This window comes from Ammodytes marinus, assembly GCF_949987685.1.
Source record: "Ammodytes marinus genome assembly, chromosome: 9".
In the NCBI taxonomy this organism is placed as follows: Eukaryota; Metazoa; Chordata; class Actinopteri; order Uranoscopiformes; family Ammodytidae; genus Ammodytes; species Ammodytes marinus.
The window spans coordinates 9906824-9922182 of record NC_137213.1 but is presented as its reverse complement, the minus strand read 5'-3'; the positions used below and the strand labels follow the sequence as shown (position 1 = coordinate 9922182).

The following is a 15359-nucleotide window of genomic DNA, read 5'->3' as shown; positions in this document are numbered from 1 at the left end:
ATTTACAGTCAAAGTGCAAATCAATTAGGCTAAATGGTGTAGTGTTTAAATCCGCTGAGTTCAACGTTTAATTGCTTCATAATGTCACATTGCACACTGCGAGAACGATCTGTAAAATAAATGAATCAATTCAGTAATTTTCTGACAGCATTCCACTCTCTCCTTATTGGCAGTAAGAGTATTTTAAGCTCTCGGTTTTCTGCCGTTCTGTTATAATACAGACAAACTCTTGAGTGAAGTCAGCGACGCACTTTTTTTTTTCTTTACTCGGCTGCTCGCAATCAGTCCGTTTGTGTAAAGTTAGCGGCACAAGATCAGTCCATTCTGTGCGGAGGCAGAGTCAAATGACAGGTCAAACGCCCCCTTCCATGGGGACGCGCAGAGCCTGAAGCTGAAACCCTCGTTAATAAGAGGTTGGTAACCGCCTTTGTGATACCAGTCAGCTCTGAGCGAGGGTTTGTGTTATGTTGAATCGGATCAAGAAAAGAGAGCCAGGCTCTGTTGAGTTTGCTTCGTAGTATACCCCTCTGGTCTGAGTCAAAATGCCCACAGCCATTTTCCATTCCCCGTCTAAGAAACAAACAAAGCTTTGTGGTGCAGCCATGAACTTTAATTTCCAGGATCTCAAACATCAAATGTGAAAGACCATCTTTTCCCAGTGTGTGATTCATATGTGGCTTCTATTGGCATCTATTATGCTCAATCTAAGGAGACATTTACATTACATTTCTTTTTGTCTGTGCTTAACTCATGCTCTACTGAAAAGGATCTTAAAAAAAGGTTAATTCAAAATTAGACATGTGGATGTTTTGAGAGCAGACTTGGACACTGCAAGAGGGAACGATCCAAATTAAAAGGAGTTTATACATATCTGTGTCTATATCATGGGAATCTACTGTATAAATGATCTCCAGTGGTTTGAATTTGCAGTAACTAATCCTGTATTTTCTAAAATAGTATTAAACCTTGTGATTCCCTCTTGTAAGTGCCCAAACTTACATTATCCTCAAACACATCCTTAAATAACATCAAACTGAAAATATATATTCAATTTTACATCTTTTCAACGTAGTGCCTTATCTCATTATATTCTCCAAATAAATTAAATACAAAAAAATTCACAACAGACATAACTCATAAATACCCATATTCGTTTTACTTTTCTCAGTCGTCTCCTCACACCTTAGGCAGTGGAAATTAAACTAATTATTTCACTTACAATGCTCTTACAGTTACTTATTTTGCTGGACATATTTCATTAAAGTCATCCCATCCTAACTGGACTCTTATTAAGGAGTAACAAGTTGCTATTGATCTTCCCGATGTCTTCAGTTTTCAGGAGGTCGACTGTAGCTCAGGCGTGGCTGACTGGCATATGTGTCAATGAATGGGATATAAGTGGCTGAAGCATCAGTGGGTCTGGAGTTTGGACTGGGGGAGGTTCAAAACAATTAAAAATAAAGAATCAATAAAACAGCTTATAAAATAAATGTAACAATAACCAGAACTTTCCTTAACAAATTATTTAATAATAACACCATTATTTATTGACTAAAGAAAATGTTGTTTCTCCTGGTAAGGGCCAGTCATTGGTTTTACATAGCACCAATTCAAACTTTACAAAGCTTTGGTATAGATTTCTTATGTTAGAACAGAGTTAGCTGTGTGTGGGCTGAGGAGTGGAGATGTATATTCTGTATTGTAAAAGAAAATGTGGTCTTCAAGATGTTTGCATATTTCTTACCATCCATATAAGTCAGTGTGGTGAGGAGAGGTGTGTCTGGGGAAATATAGCTTGTGTATTGCAGGTCCTCCATCAAAGGTGGTGTCAGCTGACCAGGGACAAGTGATGCCATCATGGTTGAAGCACGAGTCGGGCTAATGTATTTCTTTTGACGGGCTCGACAGTTCTGAAACCAAACCTGGATGGAGGGAGAATAATAAAAGGGCCTTAAAAGCAATACTGCTCCACTACGCTTTCCTTCTCTTTTCAGAAAGAAACAGGTGGCTAAGCATTATTTGTTCTTAAAATATTGAGTTCTCTTTATCAACAATACGAAGGGAATTTAGAATTATGGTGCCTATGGACACTTCATTTTTTTTTAGAAACAGTTCATACCTACTTCACTACTATCAGTAGAATAAGCTTAAATTATTAAATTGTAATAATTATCCAACAATATGACAAAGGGAAGGACCATGGATACTACAATCAATAGAGAGTTAAAATTTCACTCCCCTAAAAGTTTGGTTGCATATCAATTGGCTGAACAAGAATACTTTATTTTTAGTGCACTGACAGACAAACCATGAGTGGCTTCCTACAGTCTCTATGTAGTTAGGTTCTATTCAGAGCCTAATTGCAGGTCTTTACTTTACTACTAAGTTATATAACCTCACTGTTCACTCTCTATTGTGAGAATTAATTCCAACCCCATTGAAGTCAAGTAGTGTTCACTCCAGCACCTTCTAGAGGCAGTAACAGTTGCTTTACCTGAATAACCCTGCGGCTGAGACCAGTCCTCTCTGCCAGTTTCTGCAGAGTCTGGGCATCTGGATTGTTATCTTTAGCAAACTGAGTTTGCATTACCTACACAGAAAGAGAGGGGAGAGAGAGAAGGATGTTTATATGGTGGACATTTTTATTGAGTTTGATAATATTCTAACAGTTAAAAAGAGAACTCCAAGGGGTTGACCTACTAAACGTTTGTGCGTGTAAAAATGTGTGCAAACGCTGTCCATTTAGTACGTTTGCCTGAATGCATGTGCAAAATCTGGCGTTTCTTCCCGAATGCATAAATTATGGGAAGAGTAGGTACAAAAAGAAAAACATAATTTATTTTCTCTCAGATACTCACCAATATCGCGTCTCTGAGTAATATTAATTGGCTGTAGCTCAACAGTGCATGTGTTTTCTTCTTCCAATAACATCTCTAATTCCATGGCATTACATTTATCTTTGCACTTGATGTCACTCTGCTGTCCGTCCAAACAGGGAAACTAACTAGTAACACACACTAAACCTCCTCTTACATGTTTGCACCCGTTGTTATTTGCACATTTAATCTTAGTTGATCACACGCAGAATGCACACAAAGCAAAAGCAATTTTTAGAATGCTCACTCAGTTTAGTGCTCATTATTTCGGAGTGCTCATTCTGTTCAAATACAATGTAATAAGTACCACTGCCACTAGAGGGCAGAAAACCCCAAAAGATGATGAGTATATCACTTGCTTAGATTTGCTGTGGCCGACACTGACTATGTCCACATTGAGCAGGAACAGAGCCACATCATCATTCAATGGGAGTTCCGTTTGTGTTAATCTTACTAACTTAAAATTAAAAAAATCTATTATATGTGGAGTCAGCGACTGAATTATTCAAGTGGGCATTACAGTAACCAATCATTACTGCTGAGTGTTTTCTCAGGTAAAAGTGTTTATTTCAGAATTGTAAAGATGACTTGTCCAATCGATTAATTGTCACTCATGCAGGACGCGGTATTCGGCCTAACAATATTTTAGAAGTCAATTAAAATGATTACAGTCAAATGTGAAAATGGCCCGGAAATCCCAGCAGCAGTAAACTCAAACAGGGAGATGTCAGCACACAGAGTGGTTGGCAGTACCTGTAACTGGTCCACAGTAAAGCTGGTCCTGGCCCTCTTAGCAGGTCTGGGCATGGTGCCCGAGTCTTCTTTGTCTACCACCTCTTGCTCTTCTTTTAGTTGACAAGACAGAGAACAAGTTTCAAGGATCATTTGACATTTAGAAAAATAGAAGTCATTGTTTCAGATGTTGTCCTCTTGTGGGCATCCTCCATGTCTGAACTTTAGTGACCAATCAGAGATGCCTTCCTAGAAAGGCGACTTCTTTTGCACAAAAGTCTAATGACAATGGACAGATATGACTGTTGTACTACTGAATTGGAGACTGTGCTTATAGTATTCCACCTCCTGTGATAGAGAACATCAGTCATGGTGAGCAGCAGGTTTACAGTGACAATATCTTTTCTAGATTTTTTATTACTATAAAGGGAGTCAATGACTCTTTCATCAACATCCTTAGTGTTCTTTCAAAGGTTTTTTTATTAAATGTTAATAATAACAAAATTGTAGCACATAGAGTACACATTTTTCCCCTTTTTCTCCCGAACATACCCCACCCACATCCCACCCTCACACCCAACAACACAAAACACACACCGCAAGAAACAAAAACAAACAATCAATCAATATGAAAAAAAAAAAAAAAAAAACAGAAATAAAATTGAATCAAATAAAAAGGGGGGGGGGGGTAGCTACTCTTCAATTAATGTGGTCGGTTTCTTAAAATAGTCTAGGAAGGGGCGCCATATTTTATGAAATTTAGTCTCAGATCCCTGGGTAGTGCAACACATTTTTTCCAGATTCATACATGACATAATGTCTCTAATCCAATGTGAGTGGGAAGGAGGAGCAGGATCTTTCCACTTGAGAAGGATAGTCCTGCGAGCAAGTAGTGAGGTGAAGGCCAGTACTCTCAGCTTCACTTTGGGTAAGCCCGAATTTGGTGCAATGCCAAAAATTGCAGTGAAAGGGTTTGGCTTAATTTGATGCTGAAGTACTTCAGAAATCGTTTGAAAAACTGATGTCCAGAACTCAGTCAAGGTGGGACACAACCAGTACATGTGAAAGAGTGATGCCGGTGCGCTCTTACAGCTATCACAGGTCGGGTCTACATCGGGGAACATACGAGCTAATTTGGTTTTAGATATGTGGATACGATGTACTACTTTAAATTGCACAAGAGCATGTCGGGCGCACATGGAGGTAGAGTGTATCCGATCCAGGACTGAATCCCACATGTGATCTGTGAAGGCAGAACCTAGGTCCTGCTCCCACAGGGTTCTTATAGCTGCTAATGAGGGGCTATGCAACTTCGAAATAAGGTTGAAAAACACAGAAATTGAGCCTTTTAATGTGGGGTTCACAGAAAGAAACAAATCAACATGATTGGCTGGCGGTTTATAAGGGAATTGGGGAATTAACTAATGCGTAAAATGCCTGATTTGCAGAAATCGGAAAAAATGTGTCTTTTCGATACCAAAATGTTTTGTCAATTGGGAAAAACTAGCAAATAGATCATTAATAAATAAATCACCGATGCATTTTAAGCCTTTTTTATGCCAGATCTTGAATGCACCATCCACCGTCGAGGGAGTAAATAAATGATTAGCTGCAATTGGGCTGAAAAGTGAAAAATTCTGCATTCCAAAATTCTTCCTAAATTGTGTCCAGATTCGAAGGGAGTGCTTAATCACGGGGTTACTGTTGGGAATAGCCGAAGAGAGTGGAAGTGCGGCGCTTAAGAGGGCAGATAGAGACAATGGGCTAACAGCGCTGGACTCCATTGTTACCCATACTGGGGCTGAGTCGTCAAGGTGAAAATGCACCCAATACACTAAAGAACGGATATTAGCAGCCCAGTAATAGTATTGGAAATTAGGGAGGGCCATTCCGCCTGTTTGTTTTGGTCTTTGAAGAAATGTTTTCCGTAACCGAGGGTGTTTACCATTCCAAATATAATTTATCATTAAAGAGTCAAGGGCCTGAAAAAAGGATTTGGGGAGAAAGATGGGGAGACATTGGAATAGATAGGAACTTTGGGAGTAATGTCATTTTAATTGAATTTATTCTGCCTATGAGAGAGAAAGCCAGAGGAGACCACTTCGATAATATTTGCTTCGCCTGATCCAATAATTTGAGGAAGTTCGATTTAAATAGGTTTTTAAAATTTCTGGTGAAACATACCCCAAGGTAACTCAGATGGTCTGTCACCACTTTGAGTGGGAGAGCTGTGTAATCAAGTTTAAGAGCTTCTTTATTAATCGGAAAGAGTTCGCTCTTGCTCAAGTTAAGTTTATAGCCAGAAAACTGACTAAAGACCTCCAACACAGAAATTGCCTCCGGTAAAGAGGTGGCTGGCTTGGCGACAAACAAAAGTAAGTCATCGGCGTATAATGATACCTTATGTTCAATTCCTCCTCTCCATATCCCCTGAATCTGTTTGTTACCTCTGATGGCAATCGCAAGTGGTTCGATTGCAATAGCAAAAAGGAGTGGGCTCAAAGGACAACCCTGCCGGGTCCCACGGTGCAGATCAAAACTACTTGAGTAACGGCTGTTTGTTAATACTGAGGCAGAAGGGCATGCATATAATAATTTAACCCAAGAAGTGAAAACGGGACCCAAACCGAATTTCTCAAGGGTGAAAAACAAATAATTCCATTCTACTCTATCAAATGCTTTTTCAGCATCCATAGAAGCGAGGCATTCTGATTCAATATTTCTGGGGGAATATAAAATGTTCATTAGCCGGCGGATATTATAAAATGATTGGCGTCCCTTTATAAACCCAGTTTGGTCGGGGGATATGATAGAGGGGAGAAAATCCTCCAATCTGTGGGCGAGAATTTTAGCAAGTATCTTCACATCCGTATTCGATAGTGAAATTGGTCGGTATGATGCACAATCTAGAGGATCTTTATCCTTTTTTAACAACAGGGAAATACAGGCCTGGTAGAACAAAGGCGGGAGTTTACCTGAGTCAAATGAGTCTGAGAATACTGAACATAAAAAAGGCGATAATTCGGCTGAAAATTTCTTAAAAAAGTCAGATGGAAGTCCGTCTGGACCAGGAGATTTGCCTGATTGCATAGATGTTATTGCTGCAATAATTTCCCTCTGAGTAATAGGTGCCTCAAGGCTATGTCTCAGGTCTTGAGAAAGGGAAGGCATGTTTAGGTTACTGAAAAAGGTTTCCATCACCGCTGCGTCTACTGTACAATCAGAACTATACAAATTTGAATAGAATGTTTTGAACTTTTCGTTTATCGATTTCTGATCTGATGTTGTACACCCACTGTCTGTCCGTATTCCAGGGATGAGTTGCTTTGCTCTAAATCCGCGCAGTTGATTGGCCAGGAGTTTGCCAATCTTGTCACCATGCTCGTAAAAAGTACTTCTGCTCCTAAGCAACTGGTCAGCAACCTGACGAGAGGAAAGAAGGTTGAATTCTGTCTGAAGTTTTAAACGTTCTTTGTAAAGTTCAGATGAAGGTGAGTTAGCATACTGTCCGTCTATGTTCAGAATCTGATCAGCAATTTCAGTTTGTTTCTTTTTTGTACACTTATTTTTGTATGCTGCAAATGATATAATTTCACCTCTCAAATAGGCTTTCAGGGCTTCCCAAATTGTTGCATTGGACACATCTGGTGTTTTATTTATACTCAAAAAAGTTTTAATATGTGTAGAGATGTGTGAAAGAAAACTCTCATCTGTGAGCAACAATGGATCCAGTCTCCACTGCCTTCTTGTATACTCAACGTCAGGGAAAGCCAGTTGAAGGAGCAGAGGAGCGTGAGCAGAGATCACCATACTTTCATAACTGCATGACTTAAGGTCTGACATCAATGAATTATCAACAAAAAAGTAATCAATTCGGGTGTAAGTGTGGTGGACATGTGAAAAGAATGAATATTCTCTTCCTGTGGGGTATAAAAACCTGTATGGATCAGAGAGGCTATAATCAGCAAGAAATGATTTGATATAACCTGCAGATCTGCTAAGAGTGGCAGGTTTGGGGGAAGATCGATCTAAGACTGGATCTAGATAACAATTAAAATCCCCACCAAGAATAAGAGAATGGGAATTGAGATCGGGGAGTTGAGAAAAAAATCTCTTAAAGAATTCTACATCGTCGACATTAGGCGCGTAGACGTTGGCCAAGATGACTGACTTATTGTAAAGTTTGCCTGAAACAATAATAAAACGTCCATTTTTGTCTGATATAATGTTTGAGGACTCAAAAGGAATATTACTATCAATAAAGATAGCTGTGCCCCTGGCCTTAGCCCTGAAATTAGAAGGAAAAAATTGTCCACGCCAGCATTTACTTAGTCGCCCATGGTCAGAGTCATGCAAGTGGGTTTCTTGAAGGAAAACTATTCCAGCCCTGAGTCGTTTTAGGTGGGTTAAGACCTTACCCCTTTTCACTTGGTGATTAAGCCCCTTGGCATTCCAACTAATTAAATTAAGATTTCCCTTCATCTAGCTCAGTTATAGTGAGAGTAAAAAGAGTTGCTCCAATAACAAAAAGAGTAGCAAAATACAGAGGAAAAAAAAAAAAAAAACACACAAAAAAAAGGAAAACAGATAACTGAAAACACAGCAGGTGCTAACCCAACAGCTGAACCCCCAGTTGACACCACCCCATCCCACCCAGAACCCACCCCATATATTGCTCTCAACAGCAAACCCCGAAAGACCCTTACTAGTCTCACAACAAACATTCTAAGCCTTAACTTTCTAGCCTATGCTAGCTTCCCACATAAGTCTTGTACAATTCACCCCATAACAGCTAGTAACACTATGAACAATCCAGCAAACTGTCAAAATGACAACACACTAAACAAACATACCGTGCTCAACCAACAAATTCGAAATACAAAAAAAAAGGAACAAGGCGTGAGTTAGACAATCTGTCCAAATGGCAAAAAAATAAAAAATAAAGAACAGACACGCTTATCTAGCCGTTTTAAAATAGAGATACGAATAAAAAAAATAAAAAAGCGAGTGAGCTAGACAATACTCAAAATGACCAGCAACAAAAATGTCATGTTCACCCAGCTAATTTACTCATTGAAAGAAAAAAAGAAAAATTGCGTATGGTACCTTCAGTCTAAGAGTTTGGCTGGGGATATGAAAAGAGCATTCGTCCACATTGTATACTCACAGCAGGCAATCGTATTTACTACGGACTCACACCCAGTGTAGATAAGTAGTTAGATGCTTCAGAGACGGACTGCAGCCACTTTATCTCGCCGCTCTGGAGAGTAATCCGAAGCCTCGCTGGGAAGAGGAGAGAGGGACGAAGTCCGCGCTGATAAAGCACAGCCATGACCCGCTTGTATTCAGCCCGCTGCTTCACGACCTCCGCGCTGTAGTCCTCGTAGAACCGGAGCTTGTGGCCGTGGTACTCCAGCTCGCCCTGTTTACGTGCCTCCTTCATGATCAGGTCTTTAGTCTGGTATCGGTGAAAACGGATAACGACTGATCGCGGCCTCTCATGCGGGCCCGGTTTGGGTGCCAGAGTGCGGTGAGCTCTGTCCAGCTCTGGGGGGGAAGGGAGAACTTGATCACCAAACACCTCGACGAGGAGCCCGGAGAAATAGGCGGTGTGGCGCGCACCCTCAAGTGATTCTGGTAAGCCCACGATACGTACATTCTGTCTCCTGCTTCTCCCTTCCAAATCCGATAGTTTAGATTTCAACAGCGTGTTATCTTCTTGCAGTGAGGAGCACGTAGCCTCAAGTTGCTCCAGGCGTCTGCAAACAGTTTCTGCATTCTCCTCGAGATCGGTTATACGTATCCCCTGGCTTGAGACCACGGCCTGGATGCTGTCCAGCTTAGCGTCCATGCTGGCGAAAGATGATTTAAACTCGGCGGCTATCGCTGCTCTATGCTGTTCAAGCAGACCCGCAATGGAAGCCACTGAGCTAGCACCAACGTCCATGCTAACCACGCTGTCCGATTACATATTTGACTCTGCCGAATCTCTTCTTGCGTTTTTCTTGCTTCTGGGCATTTCTCCAAAACAGTATCAGTGTTACCGGCAACACAAGCACAAAAAAAATCGACGAGAATAGGGTTTAATCAGTTAGGTCTGAAATATCTTGTGGGAGCTATCGAGCGATCGTGCCTACTCCATGCTCTGTCGTCCTAACATCCTTAGTGTTGTCTTCACTATTAACAATCTATCTCTGCATCAGAAACTTAAAAGAACACACAGCAAAGCTCACCAATCACAGATCTTGTGTTTTTTTTTGTTACTTCATCTCTTATATATTGTTTTATTAAATCAATGTCCTTTCATTTGCCATTATTAACCCTGACCCCCCTGTTATCTTTACATTTTCGCCCCTTCCAGACTCACCATTTTCCCGTCTGATGGTCTCCATCATGCTGTCATAGTGAGGCCGGCAGAAGACCCTGTTGTCCAGGAGTCCACACTCCTCCCCAGTGGACAGCTGGCGCTTACAGGCGGTGCAAGAGAAACAAGCCAGGTGGAAGGTGCTGCCTCTGGCCCGACGCACCCAGTCACTGGAGTGGATGTTACGGCCGCAGCGAGCACAGCGAGTCCCATACCTTCTGTGTGAGGACAAATAGTCACAGAAGTCAAGTTATGGTAAGTGATAGTAAAGGTATATCTAGTGAAGCAAACAGTCAGATAACCTGACCAAGATATACCAATTTTTCCCTCATTGACCACATACTGTTGCCAAAAATGATAAATAGCCTCCAGTCTGCTCTGGTGTATAATGCATAAGAACCTCTCACCTCTGTCATGCCAATCAATATGACAGAGATTGTGGGCGTCACTGCCAAGGTGTCAGTATGTGTTGCATGTAAATGTATTAATATTACATTTATTTTCCCCTATGGATAAAGCTGCAATATGTCCCCTAACCACAGAAGCAGATAGGCATGCTTTTCAATTTGTTACAGCTGGTGTTTAATTCACTTGGGTTTCCTGTGCGTCATCTACATTTGTATTCAATTCAGAGACTTACAAATCCAAAAGTAAACTCTTAATATAAAAACAAAACACAAGTAAATATTGTTCAAACTGTTTACAAATGGCAAGAAGTAAGGAGACAGTGGTGACAGTCAATCTTAATTTGGGGGTGTCTTATCAGATTTAGCACTATGTGCTGAGTGCTTGATTCAAAGTTTAAATTAGCACAAGTACACCATAACCAGAATGAATTGAAGCATGTATATTTCTACAAGGGTTTACTTCTGCCTATGTTTCAGAAACTCTGTCATTCAGTTTACTAGTGTAGAAAAAATTTAATTCAATCAAGTCAATGAAAGTGCAGATGATTGACGGTGTTTTATCAAGGGGCAACTTTCCCTTATTCTGGGTTAGAGAATGCAAGTTATTTCTCCAACCCCGAAGAAGCATTAATCAGGGGGCACTTGTTCCGTAACATTGAGTTTACCCTGCAATGTAGGCTTATTTTCACATGGAGCATGTGGCACCATGTTCTTGACGTTGGGCCATGGTAATGTATTAACATGTTTATATTTATTCAAGAATGCTAAAGAAGATTGCTCAAAACCATTTACATAAAACAAGAAAGAAATCAATCGTGAGTATATTTTTTTACTTTTCAATTGTGTTCACTCTGACCAGAGGTGTGGACTCGAGTCACATGACTTGGACTCGAGTCATGAATTTGATGACTTGAGACTTGACAAAATGTTAAGAGACTTGCAACTTGACCCGGACTTTAACATCAATGACTGGTGACTTGACTTGGACTTGAGCCTTTTGACTTGACAAGACTTGCTACTTTCCCCAAAACCCAAAGATTAAAAAGTAGGCTATATTTTTAAGTAGGCTACCGCTCTGTATCTTTCATCATGTAGCCTAGTGTAGCAGAGGAAACTGGTGGATGTACCGGTACCGCGCTGATCTGCTTATCACTGGTTTCACTTCAGAGGTGTCGGCCAGAACACCACTTAAGGCCAAAAACGTCAGACTATAAGCATGAGACTAGGAGAGGAGGAGTATGGTTTATCCGCTCTTTATTTTCCTTCTTTCACAGGCACAGCAGCATACAGATCGCGGGAAAAGAACAAAAGCTTACATTCCGCTCGTGAGGAGACGTTAGAACAGCTGTTGCGACCTGCGAATCACGGCCGTTAATAGCATCCATAAACTGTAACTTAGCCTATAATAGCGATCGGGACTGCATGTAGCCACCTACTTTCTCACACACACAGGTGATTCACATAGATAAACTCAAATTAACACGTTTCAACAGTGGAATGATCGACTACTGCGGCAACATGACCGCTCACACACCTGACAGAGAGAAGAAAAGGAAACAGACCCTCCGGCCGACTGACTATAACCGACAGATATAATGTCATCCACACTGAACAAAACACATCTTAACACACTATAAGAAATAACAACATTGCAACCTTTACACTTTGGGGCCTTTTCTACATGTAGCGTATGTGTGAGTGTCTGTGCATGTATGTGCTAAATATGAGTTAAATGTTAAAAATCACTGGTAAATAGTGCAATTGGGAAGTGCAATGTCTGTAGGCCTACAATTTGTTTTCCACAATTTCAATTGCACTTGTTTTAATAAATAAATATAGATTTTAAAAGCGTACATGATGTGGGTAAATATATTATTACTTTTTGGTAAAAAGGACTTGAAATGACTCGAAGCTCAAACTGCAGGACTTGGGACTTGACTTGAGACTTAATAAACAACGACTTGGTCCCACCTCTGACTCTGACTCACCGGAAGTAGTCAAGTTTGCAGAAAACCTGCTTATCCTTGATGTAGCAGCTTAGATGTCGCCCCAGTGACGTCCTACACACACTGCATGCAAGGCAGCGCACATGCCAACACATGGTGTTCACCTGTGGTGAGCAGAAAACATGATGTTTAACCAAATATGGCTTAGAGTAGGCTACCCATTTTACGCATCCCTTAATAATTTACAGTAGGCCTAATACAATACTTATAACTGAAGGCAATAAAGGTTGCTCTCAAGTTTTCAAAATGCATTTTTTTTTACCTGAATGACTTTGTAGTTTCACTTAATTGTCCTATCGCTTAATCACCATTACCTTCTTCCTTCCCCACTTAGCTCACATAGGCCATTATGCTTATGACTTTTTTAAGATGAATTAAAATGGAGTAAGCAATTCTGTTTGTCAAACGCTTGTTGTCAAAATCATTCCTCACGATCCACTATCATACTGTGTATGTGTGCTGAAGGAAAAAAAAGTGTAACACTGTTTTTTTTTCTGGTCACACATAGTAGGCTACAGACAGGTATCGGATCGTGAGGAGATAATCACCCATAAAAAAAAAAGAAAACAAGTGATTTGGACAACAATTGTTCTCCAGAATCGCTAACTCCACCGTCCACTGCTAGTGTTGAGTTTCCTGATGCTTTCGGGCACACTGCTAGCCTCAACAAGTGATATTTAAATTGCCTTTGTAATGTTTTAGAATCAAATTAAATCAAATTTGACTGATTATAAAACATTGTAACATACCTGCATTCATCTTAAATTTCATCAACCTATTTTTTTTATTTGACTGAAACGGCATCAAGCCATGGGAAGCAAGGAACATGTTTGTTTTTCTAATAACAATGACAGAAGCCGACCTTTTTTCTCAAAAGGCCTAACTTTGCAGCTTTTTTAACGACATCAAACAGTCCCTGACTTTCAAATCACATACTTTTTCTTTTTACTACACTACATACTAAAGTACAGAAGCGTTTTAGGGCCACAGATGAGAAAGATTATTTTAATTTTTTTTTTCATTATATCGAGAAATGTCAAGAATAAAGACGAATACTCCAAAATGCTATTGGAGTTACTGGGGCATTTATGTATTTTCAGCATACTACAATTGACGTGCATGTATTCGGACATCCTAAATCTTTTTCTGGCATACTAAATAGTATGAAAGTGTGGGGATTGGAACGCAGGGAGTGTGCGAGTGTGACCTTGAGGAGGTATCTGTCCACTATGTCCAGGCCACAGGAGTTGCACAGTGTTTTCCCCTGCAGCGGGGCCACAGAGGATGAGGAGGAGGAGAGGGACGAAGGAGAGTAGCAGTCATCTTCAAATAGATCATCAGGCCCAGAGGAACCCTGCGGTGAAAAATAGACTGGCAATGAAATAACAATTTTGGGGGATAAAAAAAAAACTTGCAAACTTCTCATATGCTGCTATCATAAATGTAAGAGCATCATTGTGATTTTTAGCTTTCAGGTTTTATGCACCACATATCTGGTACAAACTCCAAGAAAACTTGAGGACCGCTTCAAATCCAAGTTCTTTTCAATGAAATCTGAATACTTTTTCCGTTTCCCTTTTAACCTGTAACTTTCCCCTTTTAGCCTCACATGTTTTTACTGTCTTTTAAATGCAATTTTTTTTTAAACAATTTGTCTTCCTGTTTTCACCCTTTTTTTTTAAATGATCTCTTAAATGCAATCTCAATATTTAGTTTAGGTCTTTAATGTAAATGTATTCTGCCCCTGTAAAGCACTTTGAATTGCCTTGTGTCTTAATTGTGCTACAAATAAACTTGCCTTGCCTTTAAAGCCTATTCCAAGCAAGCTTTGATTTTTAAAATGTTTGTAAACTTAAACGGCTTTCAAACTAACTCGTGAGCTAAAATAAGATTAATTTGACGGCACTGAGTGTGCACTGTCACGCGAGCTAGGCCTACCGTCTCATCGGAACTTTTCACACTCTACCTCGACACTTGCCCCCACGCATTTAAACTGTGAGAAAAAGCACTTATTCGATATTGAAAACACCTACTGTGTCGACATGAATATGTTCTTGTTGGAGCTGGGTGAAAACAGCCTCGGTCGGTCGCCCTTCTCCCTCCGACATGGTGTCAGCGACAGGTCCAGAATGATGCGCGAGACACTAGTGATGATATCGTAGGCTTGTCTCTTTCATATTCCCATGACGACTACAATCCTTAGACCTAGGTCACCCCCAAAAACGAAATGTGTGCCTTAACATTCAGTAGCCTAGGCATTTCCGAACCTTATTTTATTTATGTGCCGGTCATATGTCGACACAGGCCCAGCCGTTAACTGTGAAGGTCCACATAGGCATATTCACTTTGCCATGGAAGCCTGTGAGATGTTAAACTCTACTTTTTTTGCCATGTAAAATAAAAATGTCTCTAGGCCTACAATTATCCGTGGACGCGATGAGGCCGGGCTGGGCTCGCTCACAGCTGGCTGTCATTGTCACTGATTGCGTCCAGCCGCGCACGTGCATATGATAACGAGCCATTAGCGTGCAGGTGAGTTTTTACTGCAGTCAAGTGTTCCTCAACCTGGACAACGGGCTGCCCCAATGTTGCCTTTTCTTGCAATATTTGAGCGACGTTAAACTCTTATCACAATTGCTTTTTATGTGAAGGCAGAACATAAAAAATAAAAAAATCATGCTAAAAAAAGCCTATGAGCTTTTTTCTTTTTAATAAAAAAATCATAGGCCTAACAAATACTGTCAAGTTGGAATAACGGATTTTTAGATAGACAGGTCTACTTCTTGTATTAGTGCATGTAGCCTACAGTAGCCTAAGCAAAGCTTTGATAGGCTTGACTGCGATTTTTGGAATATGCTGTCAATAAGTGAGGAGGGAATAGGCCCTAATGTTTGAACCAAATAATGAATGATACGACATTCATGATTTAGCGTATAAAATAAAGGCATACTAAGGTTTTATCTTCTTTTTCGTT

The 15359-nt window shown here is 40.3% G+C and overlaps 1 protein-coding gene across 1 annotated transcript; it reads right to left on the bottom strand.

Moving 5' to 3' along the window:
• Positions 1-1354: 1354 nt before the first annotated feature.
• On the bottom strand, positions 1355-14493 carry LOC307255232 (LIM/homeobox protein Lhx8-like; the record flags this gene model as incomplete). The annotated part of the gene is made up of 8 exons (XM_080033884.1): positions 1355-1431; positions 1745-1922; positions 2495-2590; positions 3630-3716; positions 9953-10190; positions 12368-12489; positions 13593-13739; positions 14419-14493. The coding sequence occupies 8 exons, from the start codon at positions 14491-14493 to the stop codon at positions 1355-1357; spliced, it is 1020 nt and encodes a 339-aa protein (XP_079890010.1).
• Positions 14494-15359: the final 866 nt, after the last annotated feature.